Below are 17,157 nucleotides of genomic sequence, written 5' to 3'. Positions count from 1 at the left end.
TTAAATGTGTGTATGGTGTGTTTGGCAGGTGCGAGAGAGGCTTCGGGTGGCTCTGGAGAGGGTTGCCACCCTGGAGGGGCAGCTAGCAACTACCACACAAGAGGTGAGTAATGCGTATCTATGTGGAGAGTTTTTTTTTTTTTTTTTTTTTTTTCTCTGTCCCATTTGGTTCTTAAGCCGTCAGAATTGTTGTCTGAAGACCAACAAGGATACCAAATGGATTTATTTTGCCAAATGGATCATCATGGCATTGCCGTATTGGTCCATTTGATCAAACTTTGTTGTTATTATTTATTTTATTTTCAGTTGTTACAGATGGGACAGACATGACTGGGGGATAGGAAAGGGAGAAAGAAAGAGAGGAAGGAAAAGAAAAACAGAAGGGAAAAGAGACAGTGAGAAAGGGCACTTACAAAGACAAAGAGAAAGAAAAGAAAAAAAAAATCTCCTGGATCACCTGTTGAGAGAAAAAGAAGAGAAGACAAGCAAAAAAAAAACAAACAAAAACAAAGCAACATACTAAACACAACACCATCACGTTAATCTAGCTGAGTGTGAACAGCAGTAAATACTAAATATTGAAAGTTGTTGTGCAGCACGCAGGACAGACAGCGCACAATGTGCTTTGAAGTAGCAGCTAAGAAAGGTGTAGTTTATGTCTCACGAACAGTGAACACCCGTGTGCACACCTGTGTGGATCAACGCGCTTGTATACAAAAAAAGGTTTCCCCATGTAACGGTCTGCTAGAGGGTGTGGAGGCCCATAGCCCCGTCCCCCAGGGCATGAAGCAGGCATGGAGGAGATCCAGGCTCCAGACATCCAGAGGCCCCAGAGTGCGAGAGCCCAAGGAGTACCACCAGAGGGGCATCCGTGCCACCTTCCTGGGAAGGGCTGAGGAGATCCCCAGACGAGGGGTCACCCAGTAGCCACGGAGCAGAAGCCAGAGGGGCTGCACCGGCGTGCCCGCCGGCTCTGCCGGCAGCCAGCTGTGCCAGAGCGAACCGAGTTGCAGGCCCCGAGGCCGGAGGCCCGAGGGCCCCCTTTTGCCCCGGAAGAGGCCTGACCGAGCGACAGGCACCAGGCCCCGCCAAGTAGCCACCGGGAGTGAGCTGGTGCATACCTGAGCGCCCAGCCCCGGACACCAAGAACCACCAATGCACCAACCCCTGAGGGCATCAGTTACCAGCAGGGAGTGTGGTGAGGGGAGATAGGCCTCCACACTTGGAGGGCCTGGGAGTACCCAGGAGGTGGAGTCTAAGACCCGACCTGACATATAGACACAGACAAACAGGCACACACAGACATAAACATGCTTTCCCACCCTCATGCACACATATACAAACACTCAGCACTCACCCAACGTAGGGATAGACATACATAGACATGTACACACAATCATACTCCCCAAACATACTCTATGCCCTGGGTCCAGGTACCCTCGCCCCCAGAGGGGGAAACGGCACCCAGACCCAAGAGATGTGACCCTTTCCCCCGGGGTGGAGGCAAGCAGACCGCCCCAGGCTCCGCAGCAGCAGGGAGGCCAATCGGACAGCCAACACCTCCTCCCAGCCCCCCGCCCCGATGGCTAGTAGAGAACGGGGGTGTGTGAAGACCCCATACCTCCCTCCTCCCGCTCATGTGTAGTGTTGCTGCGTGTTGTTCTAAAGTGCATGTGGAGAGTTTTTATGTGCGTGTGTGTGTGTCTATGTGTGTGGTTGATGGTAAGTAAAACATCTGCTCAATCCCTAGTTGACATCTGCTAATGCCTCGAGTGTGATCAGATATACAATTTGCGTATCACGCTGTGTGAGAGTCTCTGTCTTCTCAACCCTCTGTTCATATACATAAAACATCTATATCAGGGGTGTGAAACATAGGGCTCAGGGGCAAGAATTGTCCTTGCAAAGATTCCAATTCTGCCCAATTAGGCTTTGGGAAAGGTGAAGGAGCACATAGATTTAGAACTTTTAACTCTATTTTAATACGTTTCCAGCTTTTTCTATTGATAAAGACCTCCCTCATTGTTTTTCACTACCTACTATACAAATATCTACTGAAAAATTTGTCCTCAGCAACCAGATCTTTTAATGTAATTTTACACATTTATCATGTAGACAAACTGAGACATGCTGCTGAAATTGGACTTTTTTTCCTCGTTAATACTTATCGGGATTAAATGTGTAGCTAAATGTCTTTTCACTGATAGAAAAGGGGAGTTTCACTGGTCTGGCCCACTAAAGATCAAAGTGGATTGTATGTGGCCCACGATGTAAAATGGGTTTGACATTCCTGATTTATATATTAAAAGGTAAACAAAGAACAAATTCTTAATTTGAATCAAAATCAAACCTTTTTACTGTAAGTTGCACTGATCAAAGAGTCTTATTTCACTAAAGCGAATCCTCCTTCGCGCCTCTTTTCTTTTTTGTTTGAGCGTTATTCATATTTGCAGATATGTAAAACATGAGAGATCTTGTTGTCTGGCAGCCATGCTTTCCTTTGGGAGGCTGGGTTCTGTTCTTGGATCAACTAAGTGACAAGAAAAGTAAGTACGTTTATTCAGTGTTCTTTTTTTGGTCTTTTTAATCTACATTGCAGTTGAACATGGTGAGACAGAGGAAGGATGGTGACTCAGTGGAGCGAACAGATGGATCCAAACCTACATGGAAGGTCTTCCTGGCTGTGTGATTGTTTTTCTGCTATGTGTTTTATTTTGTGCCTGCTGATAGTATTTGTCTGCCCGTCTGCTTTTGTATCTCCTTTCTGTCTTCCTCCTACACAGTGACCCACACATATCTATACACAAAGGAGCCTAAGGTAGCATAAATCTTCCTTTACCTTTCTGATTGCAGAAAAGGATTACTAACTCTTGCCCTTCATTCAAGCCTGGTTTGAGGCTGGGGCTCAAACAAACACATGTGTGACTGTGAATGGATCAGATAGAAAAAACAAAGATTTAACAAATAAAATAATGAAATCCAAAAAAGAAATGTATCAACTTTTTATTAAGAAAAAACAAAAGCATGGAGGATAGGCGTGGAGAGAAAAGAAGAGAGAACTGGCTAGAGTGTGGCCATTAGTAGGGTGAGTGCCGTTTAGATGTCACAGAGTGTGAACTGTGCAAACACACAGTCTGTTAGGACATTTATCGATGACACCCGCTGCACTGCTGACAGCCACTGCCCTGCAGTGTTGCCAGCACGTTCTCACTCCCAACTCATTACATACAGATGCTTTGTCAGGAACCATTTCTTGCTGCACAAGGGGTACCCCCATGAGAGCGTTTTCCATTGCACAGGACCACCTAGAGTGTCAATTTCCCACATGAGGAAGAACAAAAGCCAGTCATACTGATGACAAACCAGAAAAGTTTGACTGCCGCCTGGTACAGTTTTTTTCCTTTTCTATACCTTTGTTTTGGTTAGGTTTAGGCATTAGATTATGCGACCAGGGATGTTTCACCACATCCCTTTGACCTTGTCACATCCGGGACTTCTGTGTGACCTCTGCTAGCCCACCCTGCACTGTGAAAAACGCCGCTAAAGTGCGAAGCCGACGAGTCCTGACAAGTTGAGCGTGAGAACGGACTGATGTTGCAACCAGCCCTCAGTGAGGAATATTTTTATTCAAGGCAGCGCAAAATTAAAATGCTGTTTTCAGCATTTACTCTATCCAAGAACATTACAGGGTCCTACACAGTGATAGTGACAAACTCTCAGTTCGTGAGTCGTACCACGCTGTTTTACAGTCACAGGGAGCCACTCATGGATCCCCAGGTGTGCCATATTACACAGTTTCACACTATTTAGCCCTATTTCCCCGGGCATTTATGTGAATCTTTACGTTTCTGTAAGGAAGTCATGCGCAGGCAAAATGGAAACACAACGGAGCAGAGGGGGTCCTACTAACTTTGGCTGCCCACTGCGTTGCTGTCTGAATGTGTCCCTGAAGATTTGTTTAATTAAGAGCCTGGAATTAACTGCACTCTGAGCTTTGGAAAGAAGAGAAACAACATCAAAACAACAACATGGCAGCCTACCCTCACATAACCCAACCCTGTATGCATAAAACCCACCACTTTCTTATCTAGGTCACTCAAAAACTTTATCAGCTCTAAAACTCTAAAACAAGAACTTTATCAGATACCCTCCAAACACAGCATGTAGATTTGCATCTGTGTAACACATGAGATGCATTTTATGTGAAAAGTGTATATAATGATGGATCTGCTAATTGTATGTGTCTACCTTACAGAGACTTCCCAATGGCTCTATAGATGCCCACGATGACGGCAGCAGGGCGTCTGAGCTTCAGGAGCTGCTGGATCGGACCAATAAAGAGCTGGCTCAAAGCCGCGAGCACTGTGCCACTCTTAACGCCCGCGTCGCTGAGCTCGAGGCAGAGCTCGCGAATGCACGCAGAGAACTGAGCCGCAGCGAGGAGCTGTCAATCAAACAACAGAGGGAACAGAGAGAGGTGACAGTAAAAGATGGAGTCAAAAAATGTGCTTTGGTTCTGGGAGCAAGCAGTGGGCAGCAAAAATGTTCAACTTTGCAAGGAAGAAAAATTTTAATAACATTCTGCTGATTTATGAGGAAATGTCGTGGACCTACATTACTCCCTATCTTGTTATTTCACTAAATAACAAGATTTTTCTTATGCCATTGAGGTCTCAGTCCTTCAAAAAGACCACATTGCATAAAGGCAGATAGATTTGTGTATTGTGGATGTAGCTATTTCAAGTAATTAATTAGAAAGAACTTTTTAAAGTTCATTACATTTTGGGAAAATATATATAAAATATGTATATATAATACACATTAGTGACCCTTATTCCACCAATATATTTAATATACTTCTTTAATATTTAATAGATTTCTTTTCAAAGCAACATTAGTTATGCAATGAATATTAATATCAAGAAAATTTATTATCATTATTGCAAAGTTACTATTAGTTAGCATATTATGCAAAACAAAAAACTTTGCTTTTCTCTAATAAAACTTTTATTCCAAGTGTAATCTATGTTATTATATTAAAGCTTCCTTTGACTCTAGTATCAGTTCATTTTATGTATCAGTAATTTCGAGTAAACATTATTTGTGTTGTATTTGTGTATATGAAAAAACTCTGGGTCTGAGTCATATTGAAACCAATAACCAGCCAGTCCTCTCCAGCATGTCCTGTACCACAACCACTCACCGAGACACATCCTGGAGGCATCCTGATCAGATGCCCAAACCAACTAAACTGTCTCCTATTAGTGTGGAGTAGTGGCTTTAGTCTGAGTCCCGCTAAAATAATAACCAACCTCCTCAGCCTTCATTTCTCCCACTTGTATCCCTGGTCTTATTATTTTAGTCGCCAATGACCATAGGTGAGGGTGGAATATAAACACAATTGACCTATAAATTGACATCAGCACCAACCTGCCTGTTGGTCTTCCCCTCCACCATCACCCCACTCGTGAATAGGACCCTAAGATACTTAAATTCTTCCATATGGTGTAGCAACTCATGCTAGACCTGGAGTGTGCACACCACCCTTATCCATCTGAGAGTCATGACCTAATAGTCAGAGGTGTTACTTCTCATCCAACGTTTCACACTCAGCTGCAAACAGCCGCAGTGCAAGCCGGAGGTCACTGTCTGATGAAGCTACCAGAACCACATCATCTGAAAAAAGCAGAGACAATATTCAAAGACCACCAAACCCTCCACCCTCCACCCCTGGCTGCCCCTAGAAATTCTGTCCATAAATATTATGAACAGAATCGGTGACAAAGTGCAGGCCTGCCTGCTCAGTCTGACTTACCGCTGGCAATGCGACCCAAGCTCTTGCTGCAGCTGTACAGGGACCAGGAACGACTGGAAACAACTTAAAGCTAATCAGACACAGCAGGCAGTTATAGCACACAGTTTGCCACAAGCTTTGCTCAGGGCAGAGCTATGACAGGAGGATGGAGCAGTTGCTAACTTTCCGTCTGTGATTCAGGAGAAAAGGTGGCGTTTTTTGTGAGCCGATATTCCAACTAAGTGTTGGACATACATGAACGAGTTTTCCTCATTCCCAAAGATGATAAATCCAGCAATGGAGTCTTTTTTCTTTAAAATAACTGACAGAGTTCCCATATATCTCCTGGATAAAGTGTTTTCCTTTAATTTAGGAACCGTGGCAAACATTAACTGAATACTGAGCAATAAATCGGTATACTATCTATCTGGTTATACACAGGGGAGGAATACAGTATAAGCAGTAAACAAGGATTACTTAGCAGTCACTTCCATCTTGGTCCACCGTAGCAGCGTAGGCATTTTGATCAGTCTACAGTTTAAGTTTGCTTTAATGTTTAAAAACGCACTGATGAAAACCTGGAGATGGATAAAAACTAAAGCTTAGCTAAAAACATTTGCTCCCTGCATGTGTAGTAGACATGATCGACTGTTACTATATGACTTGATTGTTAATATTGTGTTTCTCCGCCTGCAGAGAGAAGATATGGAGGAGAGGATAACGACATTGGAGAAACGCTATCTGGCTGCTCAGCGAGAGACGACACACATCCACGACCTCAACGACAAATTGGAAAACGAACTGGCCACCAAGGACTCCCTGCACCGACAGGTAACACTCGGCAGCATTAGCCACACACAGTTAAAAAGCCAACAGTCTGCATAATGAGCTTTATTACAGGCTGAGTGCATAATTGTCATTCAGAAACATGCATTTGTAGATAATTGTGTTTTTAAAAAAAAGTTAAGTGGAAATAGATGATACATGAATAGTTGACCTGCTTAATGTCACCTTCCGAAACAAAGAACGCAGTACGCATTTCTGTCATAAACAGCTATTCGATCCGTTTGTAAGAACATGTTTTCATTCCTCTGCTGTGTTCAGGCATCCTTGACTGTTTTACAATGTTAATGTGTTGTTAAGGGATACCAGAAATATCACATTTATTTTGATACGCTGTGACATAAGTGTATTAATTGTGCATTCAGGCTTATGTGTGCTGTCTTTATTTCTTTTTTCTTCTAAAACACTTTTAATATTTCATGCCTCGCATCTGCAAAAATACATTTAAAGTTTGGGAGAGTATTATCGCCAGTGAGTGAGCAATCGAAACACACTGCTCCGAGGTTCATGTGTAGTTCAGGGTGAATCTAAGTTCAACTCCACATGGGAAACACCAGCAACATCCTCTGTGAATGACCATATGTTATGTCCTTGCTACTCGCTGGCTGCACTAGACTGATTACACCTCTCTTGTGATTGCAATAATATCACTCGTGTGTGTGTGTGTGTGTGTGTGTGTGTGTGTGTGTGTGTGTGTGTGTGTGTGTGTGTGTGTGTGTGTGTGTGTGTGTGTGTGTGTCTGTCAGAGTGAGGAGAAGGTGCGCCAGCTGCAGGAGATGCTGGAGATGGCAGAGCAGAGGCTGGCTCAGACCATGAGGAAGGCTGAGACACTGCCAGAGGTAGAAGCTGAACTGGCACAGAGAGTAGCAGCGCTCTCCAAGGTAACACACACACACACACACACACACACACACACAAAGCTATAGAAGCTTTTGCAAATGTTACTGATATAAAAAGATTCACATGGCTTACAAATAAAAAACATAGATAAGAATGCAGGAGAGCAGTGCTCTTCTTGAGGCAGTTGTACAGACATGTGCGTGTCTCCCCCTGCAGGCCGAGGAGCGCCATGGCAACGTGGAGGAGCGGCTCAGACAGCTGGAGTCACAACTGGAGGAGAAGAACCAGGAGCTAGGAAGGGTGTGTGTGCCTGTGTGTATGTGTGCAGCAGCCCTGCAGGTTCTCTCTGACCTCTCACGATAATGCGTGCACATGCGGGCTGATGCCCCACATTAGCTGGATGCCTTGACTCTTGGCTCTGTGCTCCCTCATGCATACATGTACATACGCAAACACACAGGAAACACACATTCAAGAAGAGTTCTTCATTTTCCCGGTGCACTGTTGCATGAATTCAAACCAAATCCACATATCTTGCTGCAACACATGCACACACCCCCCTCTCCCCTATAAGACTGATTGGCTGCTATCTTTAGACTCTGAATAATTCACGCAAGGCTAATTTCTCTCTCTCTCTGTGCGATCTCATGACTATATTTAGTAAAAAGAGCTTTCTGAGGATGCAGATGGGTGTTTGTGTTTCCCCATGTCAATTTAGGTGAATTAAATTACTGCAGAGCACATATTAAGAAGAGCGCTTCACGTTTAAGAGAAGCCATTTAACCCCCCCCCCCCCCTTTTTTTATCATGATGTAAATGACTGTAATTAAATCATTCAGACTGTTAGATCCATTGTTGGCCAAGAAGACCTATATCTGGCAGCTGGTGATCTAGGTCTAAATACACACTTCATCCTTTAATCCCTGTAGAGATGCTTGATTAGCTGCATAAATACACCCACGTTGAGTCTGTATCAAAGAGAAAATTTGATGATGTCATTCCCCTCGTCTGGTTTCTCCGTCTCTGCTCATCAGGCTCGTCAGAGGGAGAAAATGAACGAGGAGCACAACAAGCGTTTATCTGACACTGTGGATCGTCTGCTCACCGAGTCCAATGAAAGGCTGCAGCTACATTTGAAAGAACGCATGGCTGCCCTGGAGGACAAGGCAAGGCCTGTGCACACGCGCTCATCACAGCAACAGCATCATCTCATATTGTTGTTGTTTATGGTTCACAAACCAAATTAATGCACAGTACAAGACATGTTCTTCTTAGAGGACAGATCTGTTCAGATGCAGGGTCATGTCTGGTTTTTTTTCTTGTTTTGTTTTTTCTCAGAACGCTCTCATTCAGGACCTCGAGAACTGCCAGAAACAACTTGAAGAATTTCACCACACCAGGGTCAGTATGGCGTTGGTGAATCACCTAAAAACCATTAAAAAAAACACAATTGTCTTCTTACTTCCAACATTCCTGCCTCATAATAACCGGTGACTTTTGCAAAAATACAATTTTCTTGTCCATGTGTCTTGAGTCTTTTAATTTCATACAAATTTTAGGAGGTGATATGAATCAAGTCATGTTATGGATTAAATTTCCCACAACCATACAAAAAGTAGCTGAAATGATCTCCACTTTAAAAACTAGCTAACCACCTTCAAGAGTTAGTCAAACCTATTGGGAATATTTGCTATAAGCAAGGCTAATTTTGGCGTGGCACAGTGACCTGGAAGATTTTGTTACTTTCACACAGAGTCAGGTCAATACGTCTCTATTTTTCTTATACTTAGTGCACAAACAGCCAATATCCATTTAGTACTTTAATGCATCTGGGCTAATTAGTTGTTCTAAGGCTAAGCACACATTTTTCTTTAATACTTAATAGAATATTCATCCTTGATAAAATATTTTTGTAAGCTAGACTTTTTACTTGGACTTTTACTTAGCCTTGGTCTTGCTATTTTTTGCTTAAGAAAAAAAATCTATTGTCCATAATGCCTCCATTTTTCCTTTAGGAACGGCTGATTGGAGAGATTGACAAGCTAAGAAATGAGATTGACCATTTGAAACGCCGCAGTGGGGCTTTTGGAGATGGAACTCACCCTCGGTACATATAGCTGCGTTCCTCTTCGTTCCTCTGTCCTCCCTCATACCACCATTTATACTTTACCGTACTATCTGTCATTTTTTCTGATCTGTTCCACATATAAAATTACAGATCTCATTTGGGTAGCTCCAGCGATCTTCGCTTCTCCGTAGTTGAGGGCCAGGATGGCCACTACAGCACAACTGTGATCAGGCGGGCACAAAAGGGCAGGCTTTCAGCGCTGCGAGATGACCCAAACAAGGTGGTTATTGTGTTTTTTGGGTTTGTTTTTTTTTCATATCCCCAAAGAAACCACACAGCTCCTTGCATACACACACACACAAACATGATTGCAGAGATCGAGATCTCATTTCAACTGCTCTTCTAACCACATGCAGCTGCTTACGGGTGCTTAATCCAGGTTCATATCTGCTTTGCTAGTAAGTGTCAGTGCTTGGCTGATGTGTGATGATCCTCATGCCTAACTTCCCATTTTCTACTAACCTCTGTGTCTTCCTGTCTCTCTGACGTGCTGCCATGGACATGCTGTGTGATGTAAGTTTCCTGTTCATCCATTTATTCTCATAGCTGGCCACAAGTGTCATATAGTGATTTTTAAGTGTATTGCATTTAATCAGGACTCATCCATGCAGCACATTCTTTATGTATATTTATATGTGTTTCTTTAAAGGGTTGTGTTTGTGTTGTATTAAAAATAACCATTGTTGGTGTGCGTATGCCAATGTGGATATGCTCTCTTTAGGTGTGTGCGGTGTTTGAACAGGACTACCCATCTCTGCGTGGGAGCGTCAGCCACCTCCTTGGCAGTGACATCGAAGCAGAGTCAGACCTGGATGATGATGTTAGCTCGGCCCTGCTTTCCCCCAGCGGTCAATCAGATGCTCAGACTCTGGCCCTCATGCTGCAGGAGCAGCTTGATGCTATCAATGAAGAGATAAGGTGGCGTATTACAGGCACATTACATTGCAGCTTCAGTCCCCGTGGGGAAGTTGGGATCAGTGCAACACCAAGAAAAAAGATACAGATAGGAAAAGTTCACAATACCAAATACAATACCAAACCAGCTACATGAAAAGGAACATGATGACGACTGTGCAACCAAATAAAGGTGCTGAAAAAAAAGGCCTGGAGTCAGACAGAATGCACCATGACCGATAGAGACATTTTATTTAGAGTCATCTCAAGGTCCCCATACTGTAACGTAAAGACCCTATAATAATACTGATAGAAAATTAATGATCCACTGATCCCCTATGGGCAAGCAGTAGTGGAAACAAAAAAACTTCATTATAACAAGAAGACACCTCCAGGCTCAGGAACAGAGGCCGTCTGCTGTGACCAGTTGTGTAGACGAAAAAGCAAAGAGAGAAAGGAGCGCACAAAAAGATAACAAAAAAGCATAAAGGACAAAGCACAAACTACACCAGAGAGAAGGCACAAAGCTACTGGCATATAATAAATGCACTGACAGTGAAAGAGAGGAAAGCAGAGGAGAGGAGATGCTCAGTGTATCATTGGAGGTCTCCAGAAGGCTGACTCTATAGCAGCATAACTGACTGGTGTTTCAAGGTCATCTAATACACACATAATGGAAAGTTTTATCAAAATCACGTCTTTTAATCTTAATATTAAAAGCATCAGGGAAGGTTTAGCTCTGAAAAATAAAAGGTCTGGGCACTGGTTCCATGCAAGAGGATCGCTGAAGGCTCGGCCTCTACTTTTGGAACCTCTATGAACCACAACTAAGGCTGCTCTATTGTAATAATATGGTACTATGAGGCTTTTAAGATGCGATGAAACCTGATCATTCAGGACTTTGTGAATTCAACTTCCTGATTAAAAGAGCTTTTAAAGAGTCAACGGATAAATGCAAAAAAGAAAAAAGTGAGAAGTATAGTTTTAAGTAAATCATCAAGGTGGAAGGCAGAAACAAAATGCAATTACTGTATACAAAAAATAGACACAGAGATGATTTCAGGTTCACTTATTTTTCCTGCTGAAACAGGATGCTATTTTCTGTTTCTTTTTTTTAACAGTTTATACTAAACAAGGTCCTCCTTTTTGACACCGCACAATATGCTGCAGGAAAGAAATTGCAAAGTAGCTGCTGATTATGCTGCAGAAGAGCCACACTCCCTCAAAGCAATAAAATCGTAGTTACACTAATGCTATTTTATATCCATTATTTTGGGATTATTGCTCTTTTTCATCACACTTTAACCAGTTTATTTAATATCATATATTACTGTTTTTCCTAGATTTACTGAAAACAAGAAACATTTTATCACACTGTGCAGAATAAGAACGAAAGATTTAAAAAAAAACCAAAGTAAATAGAAAAGTAATTATTATGGATTTTAAATTACTTTATCGATTACTGCAAATATATTATCTGTAACGTGCGAGTTAGTTAAGAGACAGCAGGCCAAGCGCCCGTCTTTACCGGGTATCTGTGCGTGTTCGTGTGTCCAGGATGATTCAGGTAGAGAGGGAGTCTGCAGACCTGCGCTCCGACGAGATTGAGTCTCGCGTGAACAGCGGCAGCATGGACGGACTCAATGTGACGCTACGACCACGGGCCCTGCCCACTTCCGCCACTGCTCAGTCCCTGGCATCATCCTCCTCCCCACCCACCAGCGGCCACTCTACACCCAAACATCACGGGCGCAATACCAGCCACCATCTAGGCATAATGACTCTGGTCAGAAAGCACACACGCGCTAAGCCTGTCATATACACACAGACAGCAGTTTGTGGAAGTTAAACAAAAGTGATCTTACCGTGTGTTGTTTTGTTTCTTTTAGCCAAGCGACTTGAGAAAACACAGAAGGAAAGTAGCAGTAAGTTTGCAAATGTATCTTCTATCCAACAGTCTGGGTTTTTTGACTGTTTTTTTTTTTTTGTCTCACTGTCTACTTTCACATCTAAGCTGAGTTACCTTTGTTTCTCTCAGTCCCCAGTGGAAGTGGACAAAGCAACTATCAAGTGTGAGACATCACCTCCTTCTTCCCCCCGCAGTTTACGGCTGGAAACCAATTTTGCCCAGTTCACTGGCAGTTTGGAGGATGGACGAGGGTAAATACACACATTCACACGCTCACACTAACAGTAACACACAGCGAGTAAATGAAGACAAACTGTGTCACACTAGAGAGGACAAAGGCAAAGGTCTAAGTACCAGATTTAACAAAAACATACTACTATGTCCCCTATGGGCACCAAATTATTGTTGATAGTAATGTAAATGCCATATTAATACTATTTTTGGCTACTCTTTGCTGCAGCAAACAGAAGAAAGGAATCAAATCATCTATTGGGCGATTGTTTGGAAAAAAAGAGAAGGGACGAATGGACCAAACTGTTAGCAGGGAAGGACAGCCTCTACCAGCTTTATCAGGTACATTGCAGACTACAGACCACATAACTGCCCATGTTCATCCACACTGTATGAGCGGTTGTGCATTTACAGAGAAAGAGATTAACACATATACTTATTTAAACTAATTTAATTACATGTAAATGGTCCATGTCATTTTGTTACACAAGTACCATATAAAATGTTAAATGAATGATTAATTATTTGATTGATAAATAAATCTTTGATTTTATATGTTTCAGTTGCATTTTACTCAAAATCTGTCCTTTATGTTTATTAAGTATGAAGAATCAATATTTTGAGGGTGTCATATTTCAGACTTTGAGATGGGCATCGGTGACACTATGACTCTGGGAAAACTGGGCACGCAGGCTGAGAGGGACCGAAGACTGAAGAAAAAGTAATGACCAATTTGTTTTTCAGTTGTTGCTAAAATGATTTAGAAAGCCATCTTTTTTTATTACTTACTTACCCGTCTGCTTTTTTTTTTAATACCCTCCTTAGGCATGAACTTCTGGAAGATGCAAGAAAAAAAGGCCTGCCATTTGCTCAGTGGGATGGACCTACTGTTGTCTCATGGCTAGAGGTATTCCGCTAATCCGCGAACCCTCCCCAGTTTCCATAAAAGTGACCTCTATTTATGCCAGGCTGCCATCTGTAGGAGGGGAATGCAGTATTATCAATTACCGAGCTGACACATGGCCTGATCTGCACTAACTTCTTCTATAATTATGACCATGTATGGGGAGAGCGGTAATGACGTTGAATGTCTTGATGACTCTCACCAGCTGTGGGTGGGTATGCCAGCCTGGTATGTGGCAGCTTGTCGTGCCAACGTGAAGAGCGGAGCCATCATGTCAGCTCTGTCAGACACAGAGATCCAGCGGGAGATTGGCATCAGCAACCCTCTGCACCGGCTCAAACTCCGCTTGGCCATCCAGGAGATGGTCTCGCTCACCAGCCCCTCTGCGCCGCTCACTTCCAGAACGGTAAACAAACACACCCACTGCACCTCGAATAACACAACTAAATGTTTCTTACAGGCACGTAATTATGCAAACATAAATACTTAATACATGAGTAAATAAGCTCCTCGAGCAAAGAAAAAAAAAATCCAGGAATGTGACATGAACAGTTTTTCAAAAGCTGATCCACTTTTCGTCTTAAGCTTCACTCTGCACTCTCAAGTGATGCCTCCTCACACTGTTTTTGTGCTTCTGTTCAGACTGCAGTAGAGGCTTGATTCATGCCTTCAACTAGGCTGACTTGTCCTTTTCAGCTGCCATAAATTGCATGGGTTACCGTGGGGAAACAACACACAACTAGTGCCAGATAAAGCTACAAGCTACCTGCCTGAAATACACTCCCTCCCTTGGCATCACTCAACACAATGTTTGTCTCTGTGTGTGTGTGTGTCTTTTTGTCTGTGTGTGTGGGTGCGTGGGGGTTGAAATGTGTGAAAATATACATGAGTGCATTCTTGGGTGTGTTTGTGTGCGCCTGCGTGTATGCATGATTTTTTTTTTCATGTCTGTGTGTGTGTGTGTGTTTGGGTGTGTTCTCGTCCTCTGAGCAGTCCTCCGGAAATGTGTGGGTGACTCATGAAGAGATGGAGAACCTGGCTTCTTCCACTAAAGCGGTTAGTACCATCTGGGTGCTCCCTTCCCCATTACCCCCACCTGACACCCTCTCACGCTCACACTGTCCCCACCGTGACACACATATGTCCTCTCCTGGAAGACCCCTTTCAAATGTCCACTAAACCATACACTAATATGCATTAATGCTTCTGCTGGTATTTGTCTGTGGATTGGATGCTAACTAATGTAAACTGTGGTCATGTGATCTGCGTCTTCATGCAAAGGTCAATTAATACTATGAGTGCTGATATGTAATTACTGCAAAGATCTTGCGTGCGTATGTTTCTGAATGTTTAGTATGTGTGTGCTTGATTAGTTCCTGCCTCTCTAACTCGTACATTATCTTTACCATGCTGCTACTCAGGAGAATGAGGAAGGCAGCTGGGCACAGGTGAGGCTGCTGATCTGCAAAAATCTGTCTACATACAGAGTGAAAGTGTACAGAGGCTCACACACAGATATTGCCACAATTGCGTGGCTACTCTTGTGAGGACATGCGACAACATGATGCATTCTTTCGCCCCTTCCTTATCACTTTCTCAGTGCTATTGTTATCTGTTATCTGATATTAAACCTAAAAAGGTTATAAACCTCAAACAGGCCTTGGTGTGAAAGGGTATGAGGACTCTAAGGACTAGCCTTATGGTCCTCACTGTTTGATGTGTCCTCGCTTTGATGATCAAAAACTCAAAGTGGTCCCCATGTAGATAGTTGAACAAGTACACACTTAAATAAAGTTAGAATTCAAGTTACAGTGTGTAAAATATCATCAATAGATATCAGTAGATAGAAAATTGCAGTCACTCTTCCGCTTCAGTTACGGCGGCTGCTATAGGACAAAGAACTCTGGCTGCCGATCATCTGTAGGGGATCTGTAGCTGCCATGTCTCCACATCTATTTATTCTGATGGAGGATATAAAACTGGCGTTCTACATCTGTGGCCGGTCTCTGGCCACATGCATAAAACTCGATTAGGAAAAATGGCGATCTCCATCTCAGCCACTGTATACAAGCTGGGTAACACAAACCAGCAGTTATTTCTATGTATTTGTTAATGGAGTGATTCTAAGTTTATGAGGATCCATCAGTTTGCTGGAAGATGTAATTATCAGTGTGTATTTATAAATATAATAAACACTCAAAAATGACTGACTGTACCTTTAAGTCAACTTTGTTTTCAGATTTTATATAAATAATAATAGCGTATGACATAAATATATAACAGTGATATGAAGTGATAATTATTTTCTACCTATTAATAGGTGGGTTATATAGCTTAACCAGCAGCTGTTGTTGAATGTAAACAAAATATTAATCTTCCCTCAGTCTGTTGTTAGCATTCTTGCGTCTGTTAACAGGGGTATAAAAAGCACTGGAAACATTTCTGGCTAAGAAAAACTTGAGCGCTACTTATTTGTCTCAGTGTACCACCAAGATATTAGCATAAACCAGACTGCCTCAGGGATAGATAGATAGAGAAACATAGATTTGTACTATGCAAAAGTGGTACCCTATAAAGTAAAATACACTAGAAGACAGTGTTTTTTATATGTACATAAAATGCAGTGGAAGCGATAATATATACACGTGATATATAGAAGTAATAGATATGTAAAATGGAGCCATAAACATTGTTCAGTCCAAATTATTCCCTGTGAAAAATATCTCAGGCAGTTTTTCTAGTCTTTCATCTTTCTGTTACACACATCATTGGATGCTGTTCTCCCTTACAGACTTTGGCATATGGAGACATGAATCATGAGTGGATAGGAAATGAATGGCTGCCCAGCCTTGGTCTGCCTCAGTACCGCTCCTACTTCATGGAGTGTCTGGTGGACGCAAGAATGCTGGACCATCTGACCAAGAAGGACCTAAGGAGCCACCTCAAAATGGTGGACAGCTTCCACAGGTCTGTAGCTGTGGCCATTAGCTTAGCTTCTGTTTGATCCGCGTTCCCTTTCATCTACTAACTGGGTGCATTAGCAATGGAGATGAGAAGGCTAATGGTGTGCTGCTCTGTGTTTGTGTCGGTCTGTGTATTAGGGCTAGTCTGCAGTATGGGATTATGTGCTTGAAAAGACTCAATTATGACAGGAAAGACCTAGAGCGGCGGAGAGAGGATAGCCAACATGACATGAAAGGTAGAGTTTACACACACCCTGATACACACATAGTGATAAAAAAAAAAAAAAAAACATAACACAGATTCATAAGCATCCACACATCGACACATCGAGAGTCTCGTCAGGCCAGAGTACCACCTAGTGGTTTTATCTGATAGCGTCAGGTTGGACTGAGCATTCAAACAGCTGCTCCTTCAACTGTCAAAAAGCCAATCTTATGATCTAAAACCTCACTTGCCAAAAGTGCTCCACACACACAGACACATGCACACACTTAGATCTAGCCAGACCTCTCGCTCTTCTGACCTTGAGTTCAGCACATGAACTTGACTCAGCTGTCGTGTCAGATCAGAATCCCACCCTGTTTACACACACATAAACACACACACACATGCACACACCCCGCCTGTTCCAACTTCGAAAGCTGGCTGAC

General features: G+C 42.7%; 1 protein-coding gene across 1 annotated transcript in view; it reads left to right on the top strand.

Moving 5' to 3' along the window:
- Nucleotides 1-17,157, top strand: part of ppfia4 (PTPRF interacting protein alpha 4) — a 64,949-nt gene that overhangs the window by 43,955 nt on the left and 3,837 nt on the right. Inside the window, exons 5-26 of the mRNA XM_039612455.1 lie at nt 29-103; nt 2,600-2,671; nt 4,256-4,477; nt 6,491-6,625; nt 7,384-7,518; nt 7,694-7,777; nt 8,512-8,643; nt 8,816-8,878; nt 9,493-9,584; nt 9,696-9,825; nt 10,327-10,523; nt 12,057-12,285; nt 12,389-12,424; nt 12,538-12,659; nt 12,869-12,981; nt 13,279-13,360; nt 13,465-13,546; nt 13,749-13,949; nt 14,537-14,599; nt 14,965-14,991; nt 16,335-16,510; nt 16,645-16,742. Of these exons, the coding sequence (XP_039468389.1) occupies nt 29-103; nt 2,600-2,671; nt 4,256-4,477; nt 6,491-6,625; nt 7,384-7,518; nt 7,694-7,777; nt 8,512-8,643; nt 8,816-8,878; nt 9,493-9,584; nt 9,696-9,825; nt 10,327-10,523; nt 12,057-12,285; nt 12,389-12,424; nt 12,538-12,659; nt 12,869-12,981; nt 13,279-13,360; nt 13,465-13,546; nt 13,749-13,949; nt 14,537-14,599; nt 14,965-14,991; nt 16,335-16,510; nt 16,645-16,742 (2,566 nt within the window). The remainder of the gene's footprint in view (nt 1-28; nt 104-2,599; nt 2,672-4,255; nt 4,478-6,490; nt 6,626-7,383; nt 7,519-7,693; nt 7,778-8,511; nt 8,644-8,815; nt 8,879-9,492; nt 9,585-9,695; nt 9,826-10,326; nt 10,524-12,056; nt 12,286-12,388; nt 12,425-12,537; nt 12,660-12,868; nt 12,982-13,278; nt 13,361-13,464; nt 13,547-13,748; nt 13,950-14,536; nt 14,600-14,964; nt 14,992-16,334; nt 16,511-16,644; nt 16,743-17,157) is intronic.

This window comes from Oreochromis aureus, linkage group 5, assembly GCF_013358895.1.
Source record: "Oreochromis aureus strain Israel breed Guangdong linkage group 5, ZZ_aureus, whole genome shotgun sequence".
NCBI lineage: Eukaryota > Metazoa > Chordata > Actinopteri > Cichliformes > Cichlidae > Oreochromis > Oreochromis aureus.
The sequence above is the reverse complement of the archived record's forward strand: the minus strand, read 5'-3'. Positions and strand labels throughout refer to the sequence as shown.